The 22,877-nt window shown below is 39.1% G+C and overlaps 1 protein-coding gene across 17 annotated transcripts in view; it reads left to right on the top strand.

Annotated features, from left to right (window-relative positions):
* Positions 1-22,877, top strand: part of LOC111869229 (focadhesin) — a 124,294-nt gene that overhangs the window by 32,750 nt on the left and 68,667 nt on the right. For 15 of the 17 annotated variants that reach the window (XM_023860576.2, XM_033753346.1, XM_023860579.2 and 12 more), the window contains 3 exons: positions 6,804-6,879; positions 7,186-7,251; positions 17,867-18,021. In XM_023860576.2, the coding sequence (XP_023716344.1) occupies positions 6,826-6,879; positions 7,186-7,251; positions 17,867-18,021 (275 nt within the window). In that variant the 5' untranslated portion in view covers positions 6,804-6,825. Of the gene's footprint in view, positions 1-6,803; positions 6,880-7,185; positions 7,252-13,025; positions 13,244-17,866; positions 18,022-22,877 lie in introns of those variants that run through there. The other 2 variants (XM_023860586.2, XM_023860587.2) reach the window with 2 other exon arrangements.

Raw genomic sequence — 22,877 nt, 5'->3', positions numbered from 1 at the left:
CCACCAAAACTGAGATAAAAGTATAATACATTTTCTCAGAGCTAGAAACTCATTGGGTTTTGATCGAATAACAAATAAAATCTTAAAAGAGTGTGGATCCCTAATCAGTCACCCATTAACTCACATCTATAATCACTTACTATTCACAGGGATCTTCCCTGATCATCTGAAGCTTTCAATAGTAAGACCACTGTACAAAAAAGGGGGACAGAACTAGAATATAAAACTACAGGCCAATTACACTGTTAACTAAGAAAGTTATGCACAGTAGGTTAAGCCATTATTGTGAGACCAATAGCATAGTAGTACCAGAACAGTTTGGCTTCAGGAAAAGAATGTCCATTGAAAATGCAACCTTTAAATTAACAGACAGTATATTAAAATCTATTAATAAAAAATAAGAAAGTGGAGGGGGGGAGTAGTGGAGAAAACTGCATAATGAGGAGCTTCTTATCTTGCACTCTTCTCCAAGTATAATTAAAATGATCAAGTTAAGGAGGATGAGATGGGCAGGGCACCACAGCTACATCACAAGGGGGGGAGAAGAGGAATGTGTATAGGATATTGGTGGGAAAGCCAGAAGGAATGAGACCACTGGGAAGACAAAGATATAGGTGTGTGGACAATATTAAAATGGATCTTAAAAAGGCTGGGATGATATGGATTGGACTGATCTTAGTGAGGATAGGGACCAGTGGAGAGCTCTTGTGAACACGGCAATGAACCTTCAGGCTCCATAAAATGCTTGGAATTTCTTGAATAGCTGCATAATTGGAAGCTTCTCAGGAATGGCTCAGCTCCATGAGTGAGTGTGAGTGAATAAATAAATGCATGTTGGTGAAATATTCTGCGATCTGGCAAAGCTTTTGACAGTGTAAATCACGAAATGTTATTGACTAAATTACATTTTATGGCATTCAAGGAGTAACAGAAAATTGGTTCAGGTTCTACCTAACAGAAAACAAAAGATTGAAATAAAATCATCGAACACAACTGAAAGTATTTTCTCAAGCTGGGGAACAATAAAACATGGAATTCTCCAGGGGTAAGTTTTATGGCCTTTGCTCTTCGTATTTATATAAATGACCTCCTTCCTACATTGAACACCTAATCAGCACCCATAATATTTGCGAATGACACTAGTGTCATAATTTTTACCAAAAATTAGGTGATTTCTGCAAACTATCAAGCAAAGATATTAAATTAGTATATGGTTGAAGAAAGCAGTCTTCTGGGATGTGGCGCCGTGTGGATATTGTGTTAACCAACATATCACCTCCATATTCAGGGTAGAAGAAAAAAGAAGAAAAATCCATAAGCGAAGAACCAGCGTGAGCAGGTGCTAATAGACTAATGTCGAGAATAAACCCAGCTGTATAAGAGCAGGAGGAGAAGGGAGAGGGGCTACATGGGAAATCAGTAGAGAAGAGAGGGGAAGGGTCTGGGCAGGTGGGCCAGCAGGTAGCAGGCCGGAGCAGGTATACAATATTGTGTCGGGGGAGAAAGGCAAGGTTAATGGAGGGCATTAACCCTTAAATCTTCAGCCTTGCTATGCGATTCTGGCATGGACTTGCATGGCCTTGTGGATGTGGCGTCATGTCCCGGAGGTTTCTTGAGGGAACAGATGAGAGGCTTCCATGACTTGCTGAGACAAAGCACCACCTCTCTGTTCATATTGTCGCAATGGAGTTCAATCTCAGTGGCCTCTGTAATGATGCGAACCATATATCGTGTCTTGGTGGCGAGGATGGAGGTATTCTGAAGCTGAATGCCATGTCCCAAATCGATTCTGTATTCAGCCACAGCTGACTTGTCCAGATGTTTGAGACTGATGTGCTGCTGATACTCCTTCACACCTCTGGGACATGACGCCAGATCCACAAGGCCACTCAAGTCCATGCCTGACTTGCATAGCAACCCCAAAGCTTAAGGGTTAATGCCCTCCATTAACCTTACCTTTCTCCCCAGACACAATATTCTATACCTGCTGGTCCACCTCCCCAGACCCTTCCCCTCTCCTCTCTACTGATTTCCCATGTAGCCCTTCTCCATTCTCTTCCTGCTCTTACACAGCTGGGTTTATTCTCGACATTAGTCTATTAACAGCTGCTCACGCTGGTTCTTCGCTTATGGATTTTCTTCTTTTTTCTTTTACCCTGAATATGGAGGCGATACGTTGGTTAACACAATATCTACACGGCGCCACATCCCAGAAGACTGCTTTCTTCATAGTCACTGCCGTGAAACCCTCAAATCTTACATAGTATATGGTTCACTGCAAACAAGGTGTCCCTGAACATAGATAAAAGAAATATAATAAAATTTATAACAAAAAGTTAACCACTATCCATTAAACATTGGATATGATGATCATGTAGAAGAAGGAGTAAATAGAAAATTCCTTGGTCTACAAACGGTAATCACATAAACTGGAAAACCCATGTAGATCAACTGGTTCATATATTAAGTGGAGTGTTTTATGCAGTTAGATTTATGTTGCATATCGGCAACATTGACACTCTCAAAGCAATCTGGTTTGCTTATTTTCACTCTCTAATGAAATATGGAATAATTTTGTGGGGTAATTCATGTGACAGCAAAAAGATGTAAATATCTTTATTAGAATTCGTTGCAAGATAACAACAAGATGGTCGAGGTTTACATTACCTTAGCTACATGTTTCGGCTTTTAAAGCCATCATCAAGCAAATACAAAGTTATTACAGTTACGAGCTATTGAACTGCATTACAGTATGATGATGCAGTAGTGCTGGATACTGGGCAAATATGTTACACTATAATAATAAAAAGTATAAAAATACATTAAAATTATGAAGTTATTATAAAAACAAAAGTTACATAGTTAAAACTATTGTTAAAACTCTTCATGTAATATTTCATATTATGTTCATATATTTCATATTATAGTGCTGTGTTGTTATATTCCAGCAGACATATAGCGGTATTATTCTTGCCTTCTACATGTATGGAATGGCCAACTGCTTAGGGGCCCATGGTATCAGTACAGTATTTTGTTTGACCGGTTCCTGATTTTACGTGTGTATGTCTGTTCAGAGGGGAAGACAGATTGAAAATCAGATTCCTATTCAGTTGCAATCTGTCACTAGTGAAGACAACACCACACGCTGCTAGATGAAACAACACAGAAGCAAGGGGCATATTACAGATTGCAGACGTAAGAAAACAACGGGCTAATGAACATGAAAACAATCTGCTGAAATAAAACACAAAGCCCTAAACAAGTGGATGCCGCCCCTTATGAGTGGAGTGCAGCGCATGGTTTTAGCCCGCATCAGAGCAGTGTAGCAGTTTAGATTCATTGAGACACCTGAAGATGGCCGAAACATGTTAAGTGTTAAATGATGAAATTTGGGGAATGGAAAAAAGGAACAATTGTTACATTATTGACAGACTATGATATACATAGATGTTAATGTAATGTATGTATGTAGTTACAGTGATATTTGGAGTGTAATTTAGTGAGACTTTAGGCTGTGCCATAACTCAGGCAGTTAGTCACCAGCATCCTATCATGGCCTGGGTTTGAGCCCAGGTCAGGTCATGTGGGATTTGTGGTTGATAAAGTGGCACTGGGGCAGGTTTTCTACATGTACTTCTGTTTCCCCTGACAATTCTCATTCCACCAACTGCTCCACATTCATCATCATTTATCATCCAGGTCTGGTACAATAGGCCAGTTAGTGGCTGATGTACTAAGTGAACTCAGTCTCACCCCACATCAAGAAAGAAAAACTAACTCACTAACTAGTGAGACTTTTAGTTACTGTGTTAAATCAGCAATAGTGTTATACTTTTTTTTAATGCTAGTGGTGTGGCACTAAGTCCCTTGCACTGAGGTCACTTCTGGCCTATTGTACCAGCCCCAGATGATAGGTGAGGGTGATTGTGGAGCAATTGGTGGAATGAAGATTGGCAGTGGAAACTGAAGTACTCGGAGAAAACTTGCACCATCGCCGCTTTGTCCACCACAAATCCCACTTGACCAGACCAGGGATCGAAGCCGGTGACTAACCGCTTGAGCTATGGCATGACCCTAGTGTTATACTTAGTTGTAATTATAAGTGGTCAATAAATCCCATTACCAATCCGAACCCCCTCTGTCATCACTAATACACATGACAGTATCATATTAAAACTCATGAACTTGTGTTCTCATACATCTTAATGTTTTTCTGTCTCATTTCTAGGAGTGTATAATAAAAGTATAAGTTATGGTTATTATAGTGTACAGAGGTGTCATGTTCAAGTGACACATATTTTCAAATAAAGGAATGTAACTGGTATTTAATAACTAACAATCATGCTAGCAATTCTGGCCATGAAAAACATAGAGAACCTGACATATATATCACTGGGCATAGAAATCAAATTGTTCATGTTAAAACCATCTCAACAACTCACAAAATTGACTTTATCTGTGATGGTGTATTGGACATAGAAAACCCTGACAGTGTGAAAGAAACTGAAAATGCAGCACTTCTCTACAAGGCTGTCTGCTTTCCAGAGTCTCAGTTTTGACGTGTGTATTAGCAACTAACACATTCTAATTGAAGGCATTAGATACCAGTTACAATTGACATCAGCAAACGCGTACAAAGAATTACTTCAGCAATGCCAAAAAAAGAGGAACAACTTTTGGAATGAGTTCTGTGTGGCCAATGCCAGGACCTCATTAGTAAGGATGCAGACTCAAAACATAGGCATTGGTAACACGGTAAGAAATTTATGGTTTCCACCATAAAATTCGAAGCATCAGAAAAGATCAGGAAGTTCCACTAACCAAAAAATGGGCCAAGTCAGCAGTGGTTTGTCAATAATTGATAGGGCATCAATTCATCCTACTGTGGTTGGAGTAGACATGTGGAACAGGCTACTTGCACACAATTTGTGTTTCCTCACTTTGTCATGTAATGTATGTGGAAAGATGTGCATGATGAAGTATGGTTACCTATTATTGCTCCATGTTTGGCCAGTGTCATGTTAAGTTAGCTTAGTTTAGATTGACTAGAAATTCAAAAGAACAAAACGAAACAAAAAGAATCATGCACAAATTCCACCAAAATCACAGCAAATAACAGATAAACTAAACATCCCAATAAAAAATTAAGTGAACAAAGAAATCGTAGGTAAAAAATTAAAGCTATCTGTGTAACAGACTGTGGAGACCCATAGGATTGTGAGACGTGGAGGCTCCCACATTTTCTAGACAGACAGCTCAACAGGCGGCTGTGAGGTTGTTAGCCTTACGTGCCGGCCAGCCATCTGCCTTTTACCCCCAGGAAGATTCCTGGTACTCATTTCTCTTTGAGGTTGAGTCATCCCCAGGGCCATAGTGCAGCTGGAAGGATTAGGTAAATTGAAAAATCCAGGAATCGAACCTGTAATCTTCCGTCTTTTAGCATAGTGCCTCAACCAACCATGCTACCATGTGCCCCCCCCACAGAAAGAAATCAAAGCAAATAGTAAAATTGTAACATACCCAGATAGCTAGCCAACATAAAGCACACAAAAAATTCACAGAAAGGAAAACATTATAAAAACAAGAACTGAAGCTTATCTCCCAGCACCTTCACAACAATTAGAAAAAGAAAATTAGACTAAGAGTGTGAAATGAATTCAATTCTTGGGAAACTGGATACCACAGAAATGAAATAAGAAGCATTTCAATTATCTTAACACAGTCATTTACATTTCATCATTTAGATTACCTCATTTTGAGTTGAAACACATCATAGTAACCTCATGAAATTAAAATGCACAGCTATCCTGCACTTCGCCAGTTGTATCAGCATTTTCTTTCTGCAGGCATCCCCAGGGGGAAAGCGGCATGGATATGCAGCTGACCACTCACCTACATCTAGTGTCAAGGTCAAAAATGGTAGCGCTATACCGCCTACCCACCCACACATGTGTCTTGTGGTATAGTGCTTAACTAATTAGACACAACGACAAAATTATCTATACCAGAATTGTAACTTACTTTACTCCCTTCTCTTTCATTGCTGACACAGATAAGACAATTTTGGTGTCTGTTTTATTTATTTACATCCTGAATAGCAGGCTGGTTCCGATAGACTGGATGTGTCATTATCATTATGACTAACTCGTGGTGAACTCATATTCTTGTGTCAGTATCACCACTTACATACAGTTCTTGAGAAGTATATAAAAAAGTGAATGCATTTGATATTGAAAAATGACTTGGTTGTGTAGCTTTTCAAATAAAACAGGACCTTTCTTATGCAGGCTGAATAATAATCAGAATTGCTGCTCGAAATCAGACTACCTCAAAGTTAACAGACATTAAACTCAACAATTTTCAGAAGTCTGAGAAGTTTGAGTAAGGTCTTTGATTCTGAAATTGAGAGAATTCCAATGGTAGAAATGTACATGTGAAAGTGAAGTGGAGAGCTCAGAGGACACAGTCAAGTCATAAGATGTTGAATTCCCATAATAATCATACTCAAGGGAAGGAATCTTCTTGGAATCAGACAATGGACTGTAGCACCATTAAATTATTAGTCGCATACTAAATATATCATTTTTATAAATAAGAGAATTGATGGTAGGATGTCTTCTAACCATACAAAGTGAATATGAGAAAATGGCAGTAAGGTTCAGATCTTGTCTATTCAGTGAATAGACATTCTGGGCATTGCAAAAAGAAATATTTCTGAACTTGTTGTCATCATGTCACATGTCCCATTTCCTTCTCTTTTCCCACAAGTCCATGCTCTTAAATGTTTATAATATTTTTTGCAGATTAATGAAACATTGATTCAGAATGGATGAAATTGAATATAAATTGAAGAAAAGTAATGCTATTTTAGTGGTAAATGTAAGTATTTCCAGTGTGTCATATTCATTGAATATGCCAGTAAAGAACATTGAGCTCTAAATACAGCAATTAACCCATATCCTAATACTGAAGCAAAATAGCTCTCCATGACTTGTTAATTTTTCATATTATTTCAGTTACATAGTAATTTAGATAAGGTTGCCAGGCCTCCCCCTTTTAACTGCATGCTGGTAGTTACTTGAAATTTTCCTCATTTTAACAACTGCATGTAACTGAATACTTATTCTTCAGTTGTTGTCTGTTGTCCAATATTCAGTAACAAAATAATGTCTTAATTGCTTACAGGCTATTTCCAAACTTGTTAAGGCTATAAAAAGTAAAGGTGCTCCTCATTCTGGAAAAATTGAAGAGGTAAGAAATAAAATCAACATGTTAATGTTTGAATGAAGAATAATACATAATATACACCATAAATAGCATTGCCTTTTAACCTAATGGTTTAGCGGCCTCGGTAGTCTAGGGGTAATGTTCCCACCTCGTGACTCAAGGTACGCGGGTTCAAACCTGGCGGAGGTCGTGGAATTTTTAAGGGCGGAAAAATTCAGGGAACAAGTCCTCCGGGAGGGACTTTAAGCCGTGGGTCCCGTGTCGTAGCTTTACTTCACGTAAAAGAACCTCATGTCTCAGGGGGACCTCTGAGCCAAATTTAGGACATTTCCCGCCCAACAGTAGTCTCTAACGCCTCTGGTAGATGGGGAAAGCATTGAGATACTGCGAAGCTAGTAGAGGCCAAACTCGCTGGCTGAGTCGGACTGATGGCACGCACCAGTACCGGTAGGGTATAGAGACTGGTAGACTATCACAAGGGGACGCACAATGGACCAATATCTGGTCTAAGTGCATGGGGAAACCCACCCTCTCCAATAACAACAACAACAACAACAACCTAATGATTGGAGTCTTGTTATATTTCATAGCAGGAATTTTTGTTGTAACATTACTTGTACTCATGGAATTCAACAGCGAACAAAGATACTAAACATGCCTTTTAGGTGTTCTGTACAAAATGAAATAAGAATGCCATATGTGAATGTCATGTCATGTCTGCCCATCTGACTGTGACTTAATCAGTGCCGAACCACAATGGACAGATTTTCTTAAAGAGTCTAATATGGGTGACTTTCACCAAAGGTTGTTACTCAGTTCTCATTTTCAGCCATATTATAGTGTTAGGTGGGTCCCTTGTCGCCATGGCATGGCATGTCATGTCCTGAAGTTGCGGATGGCGGAGACTCCCTCCAGGTATGGAGGGAAGCTGCAAATATATTAAATAAGTAGTCACGGGCAGCCGACAGAGGGTGGTCCTCCCACTCAGACCTGGACAGATCCTTTGGATAAACGACCTAGGCTAAAGAAAATGGACATGAGATTCGGTGCATGGAACATTAGAAGTATGTATAGGGAAGGTTAGCCCAGGGCAGTAGCAGAAGAAATCTTAAAATATAGGTTAGATTTAGCGGGAGTACAGGAGGTCAGATGGGACAGAGGTGGCATCGAACCAGCAGGTGAATATACATTTTTCTATGGAAAGGGGAATGAAAATCATGAATTAGGTACAGGTTTTTTCATACATAAGAGAATCATATCAGCAGTTAAAAGGGTATAGTTCGATATATGATATAACTCCGTCCTAAGTGCAAACTATAGTTATAGGTCTTTTGTTTTTTTCTCCTTTATACATTACATGTTTCGGCCCCAAACGGCCATCATCAGGTGTATACACTACGTGTAGTAAAGATAAGCAGTGGCACGCACACAGGGAGACTACACAGAATAACACCTATACAGTACTAGAAACAAGAAGAAGCCACTGCAGCACTATAGACATAGGGCGAGTAACTCTGACAATTTTAAAATTTAAAACTTAGAGAAAAAAAAATTAAAGGATTTAAAATTAGAACTGAAGATTTTATAAGTGCTAATTCAGAGAAATCAAAATTGATGCATGTAAATAACAAAGATATCAACAAAGTAGATTTTGGCAATAACAACAAAAGGCACAATCAGGAAGACCTATGTTTTTAAATTTTAAATGTTATAAATAAGTTCAGTGTAACAGATACGTGAGTGTATACACCTGATGATGGCCGTTGGGGCCGAAACATGTAGTGTATAAAGGAGAACAAACAAAAGACCTATAAATATAGTTTGCATTTAGGACGGAGTTATATCATATATCGTATAAAGTGCAACAGGATGCTTAAATATAATATTGTAATAGGGTAGATTTCGTTAGTGATAGGGTATCATATATGGTACTAAACGGTCACTGGTGAGATATCATCATGAATGTTCACACCCCAACAAAAGATAAAATTGATGACATAAAGGACAGGTTCTATGAAGAACTACAACATATATTTGATAAATTCCCAAAGACCCCTATGAAAATTTTGTTAGTAGATTTCAGTGCCAAAGTATGGAAGAAGGACATATGTAGGGCAGTCAGAAATTTCCCGGAATTCCCCTGCAGACGGAGAACAAGCGATAAGATACCACACACACTATTGTGGTGGGAAGTTCAGCATGTCTGCTTGCAGGCGCAACAGGTCTGGACAGGTTTCAGTGTGCAGTGTCGTTACTGTTCTGTTTGAATTAGACGTGAGTGTTGGTCATTCGGCGCAATTTTGCAGTTCAAGCAGCGTGCGAACATCAAGTTCATGTGGAAATTGGGAAAATCTGCTTCAGAGACACTATCAGCCCTGTAGCAAGTTTACGGTGATAGTGCACTAAAGAAATCCGCAGTTTACGACTGGTTTTTCTGGTTTAAGAATGCGCAGGAGACGTTAGAGGATGACCAATGCAGCAGGAGACATTCGACATTCAGAACCGAAGAAATGATTGGAAAAGTGAGACAACTGATTCGATGTGATCGCAGAATGACCATTGCGGAGTTGGAGCAAGAAGTTGGTACTGTTACTGGCCATTTCGCCGTGCAAGTTTTGCAGAGGTTGCGCGATGCAGTTCAGAGGAAGCAACATGACAAGTGGCAGGGACAGTGGTTTCTGCATCATGATAACACACCGAGCCACACATCACTTGTGCAGCAATTCCTCGCTGAGAAAAACATTCCTGTCATCACTTAACCACTGTACTCTCCGGATCTCACTCCGAGTGACTTTTGGCTGTGCCCTACTCTGAAAATGGGCCTCAAGGGGACACGTTTCACAACCATGGAGGACATCAGATCAAATGTGATGGCTGAGCTCCAGAAGATTCCAAAAGAAGGCTTCCACCGCTGCTTCCAACAATGGCAGGATCGATGGAGCAAGTGTGTGTGCACGCAAGTGTCCTACTTTGAAGGTGATTAGGTAAGCGTTGCTGTATGTCATACCATTAGAGAGCTATACCACCATTCCGGGAACTTTTTGACTGCCCCTCATATTCAAACCAACGATTGGGAATGTGAGTCTGCATGAAATTAGTAATGATAATGGAGTTACAGTAGTAAACTTTGCCACATCAAAAAATCTTGCTGTCAATAGTACAATGTTCCCACACAGAAACATCCATAAATTTACTTGGACATTTCCTGATTGGAAGATACACAATCAAATTGACCATAGAATACGACATTGAAGTATACTTGATGTTCGATCATTCAGGGCAGCAGGTTGTGATACTGACCACTACCTGATGTTGGCAACGGTTAGGGAAAGACTGGCAGTGAGCAAACAAACAGCGCACAGAGTTCATATGGATAGGTTCAATCTCAAGAAATTAAATGAAGTAGAGGGTAAAGAGCAGTATTGTGTTGAAATCTCAAATAGGTTCGCGGCTTTGGAAAACTTGGACACTTAGGTGGATGTTAATAAAGCTTGGGTAACTATTAGAGAGAATATCAACATTTCTGACAGGAGAGTCTAGTTTATTTTGAACCAGAATCAAAGCAAAATAAATGGGGATAATCTGAACAATATAAGACATGAAACCAGCAGGCATTTCCGGAATAAAAAGAGGGAATATCTGAAAGACAAAATTGGTGAGCTTGCAATGAACAGTAAGAACAAGTACATTAGCAACCTGCATAGAAGAATAAATGACTTTAAGAGGGGTTAGCAACCTAGCAGTAACTTAGTGAAAGATAAGAATTGTGATCTGCTCGCAGATTCCCACATTTTGAATAGGTGGAAGGACTACTACTCTCAGTTATTGAATGTACATAGGGTCAGTGATGTTAGGCAGATAGAAATCCATACATGACATAAAGATAGGAAACAGATGTTTTGAAAATGTGACACAGTTCAGATATTTGGGAACGACGATAACAAATCAAAACCTGATCAAGGAGGAAATTAAGAGGAGATTGATCTTGGGTAATGCTTGCTACCATTCCGTCCAGAAACTTTTGTTTTCTCATCTTCTGTTTAAAATCATAAACATTATAATATAAAAACTATAATTTTGCCTGTAGTTCTGTATGGATGTGAAACTTGGTCTGACATTAAAGGAGGAACATAGACTGAGTGTGTTTGAGAACAGGGTGTTGAGAATATTTGGACTGAAGAGGGATGAAGTGACAGGAGGTTAGAGAAAACTGCATAATGAGGAGCTTCATAACTTGTACTATTCTTCAAGTATAATTATAATGATCAAGTGAAGGATAAGATGGGCAGAGCATGTAGCATGAATGGAGGAAATGAGGAATGCATGTAGGATATTGGTGGGAAAGCCAGAAGGAAAGAGATCACTGGGAAGATCAAGGCGTAGTTGGATGGACAATATTAAAATGGACCTTAGAAAGATAGGATGGGATGATATGGATTGGTTTGATCTGGCTCAGGATGGTGACCAGTGGAGGGCTGTTGTGAACATGGTTATGATCTTCGGGTTCCATAAAATGCTTGGAAATTTTTTGGTATCTACAGAATTGGCGGCGCCTCAAGAAGAGCTCAGCATCATTACTAAGTAAAGCTATTGATCCATATGACTATAAATGGACTGTTCCTTGCATATCCTATATGAAATTTTGTATTAGGGGCTTTCTAAGTTGAATTTTATTATTTCTGTCTTTAAGTAAGTTAAAATAAATTTGTTAAACTTCAAGAATACTGTTGATAATTTGGGTACCACATTAAGGAGTACATAATTTCCAGCCTTGTTGGTTCATTATTTATTTTTTTTATTTGAAAGTAAATGAAACAAATGGCATTAGGCTGAAAAGCCCATCTTTCCAGCAAGGTTAGTTTTGCAGTATTTTTAATTGTTGGTTCATCAAAGAAAATTCTGACACAGCTACCATCTGTTATCATAAAGTGTAATTAAGTGTAGTTTTTGCATTCTCTGAATGAAATGTAACTGAAAACAGAGTGTCAAAGAGTTGGTGTCTCAGTTTTGTCTAGTGATGACAAAAGATAGTTGGCCTTCAGTCTTGTTATAATTGTTTTAATAAATGAAGCATACTTTTCTCTTGATCATATGCAGCTCATTTACTTGTAACTGACAATGTGCTAGGTTTTTGCATATTTTGTGCCACTTCATTGCTTTATTGAGATATGTACATGCCATGTGGTCTAATAGATAGGTACCAATTTTTTGGAGGCAGTAGGTTCTCTAAAATATTTTTATGTATCTACTGCATGACATGGTGCCACAGCCCACAAGACAGTAGTCTTAATATTCACTACCGTGAGAACCTCACATTTTGTGAAACATACAGACGCGAAAACTTTGTACCCCATAATAAGTAACACAGAAATTTCAAACATGTTCTTCAGTGTAACCTTCAAAAATGTGTATCCAGCATGTGGTAAACTAAGCTAATTTAGCCCAACTTATGTTGGATCTGAGGCCTTAATCCAACCAGAAGTAATTAATTTGCTTTAACATAGTGGCCTCCCAAGAGATTATACGAGGGTTGGAACTGTAATAGTGGTAACTATTTATTTACAACTGATACAGAATGGATGCATGTTTCGAAGTTTTACTGTCCTTCAATGTAATTACCAGCATTGTGTACAACCTGTTGCCAGCGATGTGGAATTCATAGGGTACCTTTAGCAGCACCTGTTGTGTTGATAGTTCAAATGGAGTGGTCTACTACCTGAAGAATCTCTGGAACAGTTCTGAAGCGAATGCCACAAAGTGGTTCCTTCATCTTAGGAATCAAGTTGAAGTCACAAGGGCATAAGTCTGGGGAGTATGGTGGATGGTACAGCACTTCCCAGCCCCATCGATTGAACAAATCAGCCACAGCTTGTGCTGCATGCGGCCAAGCATTGCCCTGCAAAAGATGGGTGGGTTCTGCAGAAAGTGTCGCCGCTTCTTTCTCAAAGCTGGTCGCAGGTTTTGTTCCAGAAATGAACAGTAATACTGCGCATTGATGATCTGCTGTCGGGGAAAGGTATGCATTAGAATAACACCATCACAGTTGTACACGAGAATCACCATAACTTTTGATTTTTGTTGTGACCTGTAATGATGGTGTTCATTCAATTGGCATTTCATTTGTGGCTCATACGATTTGGCCCGTGTCTCATCCAGCGTAATGATACGGCATAAGAAAGCCTGTCCTTCGCGCTCATAGCGCTCCAAGTGGTTACGAGCCATTTCTGCATTTCCATCCTGGCTGATGCATGTCTGCGACATTTTGGCATCCCTTGTTGAAGGCTTTTACCGCCGGAAGCCTCTTGAAGACCTTTATGACACTGTATGGCCTCTGGCACGTTCAATCTTTATCCAACTCCATTGTTCCTGTTTTGAAAACATCCTGGCAACACTACATAGACTGCCAGCTAACACGAGGCTCTGTTCTTCTCGTCATTGCGCATGCGCGTGATATGGGAAGGGAGAGTCCATTTGCTCTGAGGTAAGGTAGGTATGTAACTAACGTGTGGTATAAGTGACATTATTTGGGTCCGTTGCATGGCGTCTCTACAGCAGTGTTGCCACTATTAAAGTTCCAACCCTCGTACAATGTACAGATTAACTCAGATTGCTTAAGCTAATGTTTCCTTGTTGCTCACTTTCAATCTTGCTTGTAAATAATGTTTTTTACTGTTGTCACACCATATGTGTATATATACTTGATCCTTGTTTATGGGAGTTAACTGGTTTGAATAATGGATTTAGCACAAGCTGTCCCAAAAATGAACTGAGTCCTACTGAGTCCTAATTACAAATCTAGATACATGTACATGCCCTGGAGTGTTATTATCTTTCATACTGAGTTTTTAATGGATTCCTTCAGGCCCTTAAGGCAGGAGACTCCAGTTCATTCGAGCTCTGAACAGGTTGGTGTAACAGGTGTACATTAGATTTATATTCAGTAAGCACCTGGTTTGAGTCTTGAGAGATTACTGTCTATCCTGGCTAGGTTATCCATGGTTTTCCTTGGTGTCTCCATGTGAACAAAATGGGTGGACAGTAGATATGATGATGCCATATCTATTGCTGCTGGTATTTAGCACTGAATAATATGAGAGAATGATCACATTTAGTGAACATGAAAGGATTAGGGAGGAAATGGTTGTTTCATATTTCAAGGTATTACTGTTGTAACATGTTATATGTCGCCCATTGCTGAGCAATGAAAACAATAGAAATTGTTGAGTTCCCACAGTGACAAATCAAATACCAAGAAACCATTGTCTACGACAAACTGTGACAACGATTTATTGACACAAATAATGCATTCCCATGATAACGAGCACAGAACACGTGAAATCAAACCCTGGATGATGGTGCGTTCTATCCCATTCGAAACCAGGTTATAATAGTCCAGTTCGAAAGAGTTAGTTAGTTGGATTGAGTGAATGGAATCGCATAAGCAGTAAAAATGATACTAATTGTACTTGAGTGAGTAAAAGTGAGCGTTCAATAAACTTATTCGCTAAATCTGAGACCTACGTGGAAGTTATTCGCCACATTACATAGGAACACGCGACACTATTTTGTTATTACAAATATGTTTTTGGACATTATCCATCATCATGTCTCTATCTAAAAGCTGTCCTTTTAATTTTTCAAAACAATATTTTGGAGACTGGATTTTTATCTCTGTCTTCAGGCAAAACTTAGTCATTTGGGGCCAACTGATAGAGCTAGTCCCTATCTCTGGAGATCGACAGATAGAAATACATACAACTGAACCATTAGTACATGATCCAAGTCCTTTTGAGGTAGAAATTGCTTTTGCAAAATTGGAAAGTTTTAAATCACCAAGTAGTGATCAAATTCCTGCAGAACTGATTCAAGCAGGAGGTGAAACATTATGGTCTGAGATGCATTAACTTATAAAATCTATTTGGAATAAGGAAGAAATGCCTGATGAGTGGAAGTAGTCTATTATTGTACCAATTTACAAGAAGGGCAATAAAACTGACTTGTAATTATCTTGGGATAACGCTGTTATCAATTTCATACAAAATATTATTGAATATCTTCTCAAGATGAAGTTCATGTATAGATGAAATTATTTGGGATTATCAGTGTGTTTTTCAACATAACAGATCAACTACTGCTCAGATTGTTTGCCACTGTCAGATCTGCTACTCATAGTCTTCAAGAAAGCCTGTGATTCAGATAGAAGTATTGTACAATATTCTCATATAGTTTGTGGTATTTATAATAGAAGTTAGGCTGAGTAAAATGTGTTTAAATGAACCCTGTAATGAAGCCCATACAGGTAAACATTTGTCTGATAAGTTTCCTATCCAAAGTGGTCCAAATGAAGGAGATGCTTTATTGCCATTGCTTTACAACTTTGCTTTAGAGTATGCCAGTAGGAAGGTACAGGAAAACCAGGTGAGACTGAAATCAAATGGGACACATTCACTACTGATCTGTGCTGCTGATGTGAATCTGTTGGGGGATAACACAAAGACCATAAAGAAAAACACAGAAACTTTAACTGATGGTAGTCATTTGGTTGATCAAGAGGTAAATGCAGAGAAAACTTAAAACTTTGAAAGTGTGGCACAGTTAAGATATTTGGGAATGATAGTAACATATCAGAAAGGCACAATAGATCACAGTGGTCGCAGTGCAAGGGCCAAGAAGGCCCACCCCTTATACATTCATTCATTCATTCAACATATCAAAACCTGATTCAGGAGGTAATTAAGAGGAGACTGAATTCGGGTAATGCTTGCTACCATTCAGTCAAGACCCTTTCATCTTCTTGTCTGCTATATAAAAACGTAAAAATTAGAATATACAAAACTATAATGTTGACTGTGGTTTTATATGGGTGTGAAACTTGGTCTCTGATATTAAGGGAGGAGCTTAGACTATGGATGTTTGAGAATAAGGGGCTGAGGAGAATATTTGGATTGAAGAGATATGAAGTGACAGGAGGTTGGAGAAAACTGCCTAATGAGGAGCTTCATAACTTGTACTCTTCTCCAAGTGTAATTAGATTGATGAAGTCAAGGAGGATAAGATGGACAGGACATGTGGCATGAATGAGGTAGGAGTGCATATGGGGTATTGGTTTGAAAGCCAGAAGGAAAGAGACCAGTAGGAAGATGAAGACATCAGTGGGTGTATAATATTAAAATGGATCTTAGAGATATAGGATGTAGTGGTATGGACTGGATTGATCTGACACAGGATAGGGACCAGTAGAAGGCTCTTGTGAACATGGTATTGAACCGTCAGGTTCCATGAACTGTTGGGATATTATTGAGTAGCTGCACAACTTGCAGCTTCTCAAGAAGGGCTCAGTTTAATTGAGTTAGTTAGCTTAGTTAATTAGTTAATATAGTGTTGGTAAATAGCCTTGGAACCCTAGCTATGTACAAAACTGAGAACAACATGAGCAGCACAGTCTGTAATGAACTGGTCCTTTAAGGTATGCGAAAGTTTTGAGGTTTCATGGCAATGGCTCATATTGTGGTCTTCTGGGTTGTGTCATTGTGTAGTCTTAGGACGATGACACACGGAGCGGTTTTCACTGAGTCGGCCGCAGCCAGGCGATGACACACAGAGCGGTTTTCCCTGACTCGGCTGCCAAGTCGGCTGCAGCCTTGTGACAAAATACACGATGCTGCACGTCGATTTGAATGCCAAGTGCAACATATGGTGTGGGAGGTAGCATTACACAGATGGATCTTCATGAGGAACGTATAATACGTCTGTCACTGATTTACTTACGATGGAGGTGGAGAAGGAAACATCGGAGAATATGGATTCACCCAGTTATGAGAGATAGACTTCAAAAGGTCTATTTTACACTTTATTTAGTCAGCCATGACAAGATGAAGATAAATTTTATGATTTCGTTGTAGTTTCATATGTCAAAAACTAGGCAAGTCCCCTAGTGAAACTTTTGGCATATGAAGAATTGGCTGTCACTACATGACAATGCCCCTAAACATTGCTGTGTTCTTGTCCAAGGGGAACTGGCAAGGCAACATATCATCATTTGCCACACCCTCCGCATTCACCTCACCTCACACCATGCGATTTCTTTCTCTTCACCACTTGAAAGCAAAGCTATGTGGTCGTAGATTTCAGTCATCCGAGAAGGTCATCAGTGCCACAAGAGATGCCGTATGGGAATTTCCTGCCAATATATTTCAGCAGTGCTTTTGACAGCTATATCAACTTTGGCAGACTTGCTTATCAGCCATCAGCAACTATTTTGAGAACCCATGTGGATCTGTCTAAGTATATGTGAATACCTTGTGATATGATGTGATAAAAACCACAGTCCACGAACTTAATGACTACCATGTAAATATCTCCTATTATTGTTTAGAAAGGAAAAAAGAAAGTGTATAATCTTGTGATTCACTGTCCCAGCTTTGTTTTCCAGATAAGAGTTTAAATAGCTGGCCATGGATTTGCTGTTATGAATATTTCTTGTAATGTAACACTACATATTTGTATTTACCTGGGCTGGGAATTGTTAATCACTTGCATGAAAAACATATCATTTTGATATTATTTTTCACTTCTGTAAGACAGAATAATAAATTTATGACATGCTACTTTCATTTACCATTTCTCACTGTTTTGCCAGCTGCCAGAATTGATATTTCTGAAAGAGAGATGTGAAGATGCTGATCCTGTTATAAATATCACAGCTTGTCAGGGAGTTATAACTCTTGTTGAAACTGGTGTACTGGCAGTGATACCTACTCTGTCTGGCTTCATAGCAGCACTTCCCACAGTCAGGTTTGTATTATGATCTTAGACCAAGATAGATTTTATGTGTGTGTTTTCACAATTTAGGGCTCTGACTCTAGATGGGTTTTGGATTGATGACCAGATTTATTGCACACGTATACAACTCATTACTGCACTTTGCAAATCACTATATGACACGCTGTGATCTTCTCCATGTGTTAAAGTCTTTATTTATTTATTTCGTCTCTATAGATCATTGTTACATGATATAGGACAAATCAGTTACTGTACATTGGCTGATTACAATAAGAGAATAAAGTTACAATACTTAAAATTGTTTGCAGTAGAATACAGTAGATTACAATAGTTAAGATTTCATATAGTGTGAGGTGGAATCCACATTAGGTCCCTCGACATGTCGGCTTCCATATGTCCTATTGTACCTATACTGGTGATAATGCGTATGGAGAATTTGATGGAATGAGGATTGGCAGGGGAAATCGAAGTACTCGGGGAAAACCTGCCCCAGCGCCACTTTGTCCATCACAAATCCCACTTGACTAGACCGCAGCGGTGGATAGCCAGCGACTAACCGCTTAAGCTATGGCACCGCCTTTGAGATAATATTTGTGAATTTGGTGATAGCACTGGTATAATGTTTCACTGTAGACTCTACACTGCAACATCTCACTACATCTGTTCTCCCTTCCTGGTGCAGCTTCTTGGTATCTGCATCTCTCCAGGGTAGCCCATTCAGGTACATCTTCGACTGTGTTATCTTAGTTGCTAGAAGAAAGAAAGGAACACTGCGCAGTAGGGATTCCCAAAACCGATTATTCATGAATTATGTGATTATAATTGACTAGTGTTTGTCTCACACAAGAGAAACTCATCCACTTTATAAAAACAATGATCCAGTAGGTAAGTTTTCAAAGCGTTTTTGAACTTATATTGTACCGGAATTTCTTTAATATATCGTGGCTGATGATTTAGCAGTCGAAGTCCTCCATTGTTAAAATTATTCTTGCATAGACTTATATTACATGGGGCAATGTGCAAGTCATCTTTTTTCCTTGTGTTGTATGAGTGTAATCCTGAGTTGGTTGTGAAATCATTCGAATTGGATTTTATGTATATTAGAGTTTCATATACTAGGTGGTTCAAATATGACCGGGACTAATTTTTTTTGTAAACAAGCCGCACTGCGCAGCAGCTGTGCGACCTGAGAGAGTGAAGCCACAACCTCCACCCTCCCTCCTGTTCGGGTTAGAACCTGTTCAGTCCTTTCTGGAAGTTGCTAGAGTGATGAGTGAACAGAAGGTACCGTGGAGTGTGGAACAACGCATTTTGATCAAATTCCTCGGAGAAAACGTCCCGTCCGATGAAATTCACCACAGACTCAAACAACAGTATGGGGAAGAGTGTCTCTCATGGACCCGTGTGTTTGAGTGGTGTAAGTGCTTCAGAGAGGGCAGAGAGCGCATGGAGAATGAACCGCATGATCGTGCAGACACACTTATTCGTGAGAATAGGTGCATCACTATCAAGGAACTTGGAGCAATGCTGTCCATCAGTGTTGGTAGTGTAGAAGACATCCTGCACTATCGCAAGGCAAATGCACGGTGGGTACCACACACTTTGACGGACGTGAACAAAATGGTGCGCATGCAAGTTGCCAGTCATCTCCTACAGCAGTTTGAAGACGAAGGTGGTGCATTTTTGAAGTCTGTAGTGACCACCAATGAAATGTGGGTGCACTACTTCATTCCCGAGTCCCAGCAATCATCATGCGAGTGGCAGCATACCAGTTCTCCCAAACCCAGAGAGCGTGGAGGAGCTGTTCGGCAGGAAAAGTGATGGCAACGTTCTTCTGGAACTGGCAGGGGGTTATCCATGTAGACTTTCTGACAGATGCCAGAACAGTCAATGCAGCTTATTACTCAGACCTCCTGGCAACAGACATGAAGGAAAAGATCCGATCCAAGTGGAAGTGATGTGGAAAGCAGGTAGCCTTCCTTCAAGACAATGCACACCCCCATACGGCCAAAACAACAATGGAAACCATCCGGAAATTGAAGTGGAACCTTCTGACACATGCACCGTACAGTTGCGATTTGGCCCTAAGTGATTTCTACCTGTTCGGAAGGCTCAAATCAGACTTGCAAGGCATGCGGTTTGTGGACAATGACGCCGTCATCCAGACTGTTCGGGAGTGGATACGCCACCAACCACAAGCCTTTTTTGAAAAGGTCATCGGGATGCTTCCAGTACGTTGGAAAAAATGTGTTACTCCAGACGAGAGTATGTTGAAGACTGACATGTGCAAGCAAGTGTTTGGCAATTATGATTTTTAAAAAAAATCAGTCCCGGTCATATTTGAACCACCTTTTATGTACAAAGATGGTGGAGGTAATATATGTAATGATTTGAAAATTTGTTTACAACTAGTCATATTTGGGACCTGGGTCATAGCTCTTATAGCTCTCTTCTGTAATTTAAAGATCAATTTTGCATTTACCGAGTTGCCCCAAAATATCAGTCCATATGATAACAAAGATTGGAAATGAGCATAATATAACGCGCGGACAGCCTCTAGTCCAGTCACTCTTTTAACTACCCTTAGGCCAAAACATACTTTACATAAGTTGTTCGCTAGCATTTGCGTATGCATAGTACATCTTAGATGCTTATCTAGCCAGACTCCCAGAAATTTTGAGTGATCTGTGTAGTTGATGACAGTGTCATAAAGCTTTATTGGAGGGCATTCAAGTTGTAGTTTTTGAGGATGATGGAAGGCTATTGCTACTGTTTTCTCTTTATTAATAGTTAATCGATTCTTCTCAAACCACTCTGTGATTTTATTTATTGTTTCATTTGTTTTCCTTTGAATTTCATTAGCGCTATTTCCTGCTATAAAAATGCTAGTATCATCAGCAAAGAACGTAGGTTTCCCATGTTCTGTGCTGGCCTCCGGGTCGTTTATGTATAACAGAAACAACACTGGTCCCAGAACGGAACCTTGTGGGATGCCATAGCTGATGGGTCTCTTTCGGGATAGGTAATTAATGTTACGATTAGTTTTTTGCATCTGTATGTAATTTCTATCGCTTGTTCTCTGTGTTCTAAGTATGTCTGGAACCACCTTAGCGTAACCCCTCATATTCCCATTATTTCCATCTTACTTAGCAATATATCATGATCTACTAGGTTGAACGCTTTTGATAAATCCAAAAATATCCCTATACTCATTTCTTTTTCATCTAGTGCTTTGTAAACCCTTTTTGTAAATTCTGTGATTGCTGTATGTGATGATTTTCATTTGCAGAATCCATGTTGGTTGTTGTTGATTATGCTGTACTTATTTATGAATGATAAAAGTCTATTGTGCATAATTTTTTCGATCATTTTAGAAAAAAACCGAAATTAATGACACTGGCCTGTAGTTCCCAACATCTGCAGTACAACCTTTTTTATACAAGGGTTTCACTTTTGCTATTTTTAGTTGGTCGGGGAAATAACCAGATGAAAATGACAGATTTATAATGTATGTTAGAGCATTTACTAGTTGAGGATGACATTTTTTAATAATGAACTCTGGAATATCGTCGATACCCGTTGATTTTTTGTTACCCAGTATTTCAATTTTGTCTACCACCTCCCTTTCAGTGGTTGGGGTTAAGAACATGCTATTGTGTTGATTCTGTCTTCATTTTTTTGTGCTGTCCGATTGTTACTCCGGATGTGCTGGGCAGTGTTAGTATAGTATTCATTAAAAACATTGGCTATAACTTTTGGATCTTGTATAGTTGTTCCATTCACTCCTAATTCAATGTTCTTTGAAACTTTTTGCTGACTGCCTAATTCTTCTTTGATTAAATCCCACATGGCTTTTGATTTGTCCCCAGATGATGTATTCACATATTGTTACTTAATTTTTTAGCCTGCGATAATTTTGTTCTATATTTTTTTGTACTGGTTATAGTATTTTTTAAGTTCTTCAGATGTGTTTTCTTCTTTAATTAAGCTATGAAGAGTCCTAAGGCTACTTCCTGATACCCTTATGCTTAAGGTAATCCATTTATTTTTTGCTGCTTAATTTTTACCCATATTTTAAGCATAGCTATATTGAGATAGTACTGAAGGATGCCTAAAAATCCACTGTATGCCTCACTTGCCTCATTTTGTTTAAGAACAGGCTTCCAGGTCTCTTTTCCTAGTAAATAGTTTAGATATTGTACGTTTTCCTCACTATAAGATCTAGGTAATCTGAACTCTTTAGTTATTCTGCCTTGTCCATTTTTGTTCTTATAATGCATTTGTACTTGTAGTATTTGGGCATTATGGTCCGATATCCCTGTTTTCACCGCTTTAAAGTTGTATTCCCATAAGCCCTTGTTTAGTATTATTTGGTCTATGGCTGTTTGGCTTTTAGGTCCTATTCTTGTTGGGACATCAACTATTGCTTGCAAGCCACATGAGTAGCATTGTATGTAGTTGTGGATTAACACTTCTTTTTAGAAAATCTACATTGAGATCTCCTGCTATAATAATGTTCTTTCCTTTATTGGTCAGATTGCTAAGTATTGTGTCCAGGTTTTTTATAAATATGTTGATATTGCTACTAGGGGTTCTGTATATACAGAGTATGATAGTATTATATTGTATAAGTTCAATTATGTTGGCCTCAGAGTGTTCTTCTTGATTTAAGCTTTCAAACAGGTTACAGGGTTTTGCATCCTAGATTTGTTTTAATATAAATGCATGAGCCTCCATGCAATTTATTTTTCCTACAGAATTTTGATATCAAGGAATAGTTTTCAAAGTTATAATAATCTACAGTCAACTCTCGATTATCCGGGGGCGGATTAACCGGTTTGCGGCTTAACCGGGGCTTTTTTTTTTAA

Source organism: Cryptotermes secundus, unplaced genomic scaffold (genome assembly GCF_002891405.2).
Source record: "Cryptotermes secundus unplaced genomic scaffold, Csec_1.0 scaffold2726, whole genome shotgun sequence".
Lineage (NCBI taxonomy): Eukaryota > Metazoa > Arthropoda > Insecta > Blattodea > Kalotermitidae > Cryptotermes > Cryptotermes secundus.
Note: the sequence above shows the minus strand (reverse complement) of the source record. Positions and strands in the feature narration are given on the sequence as shown.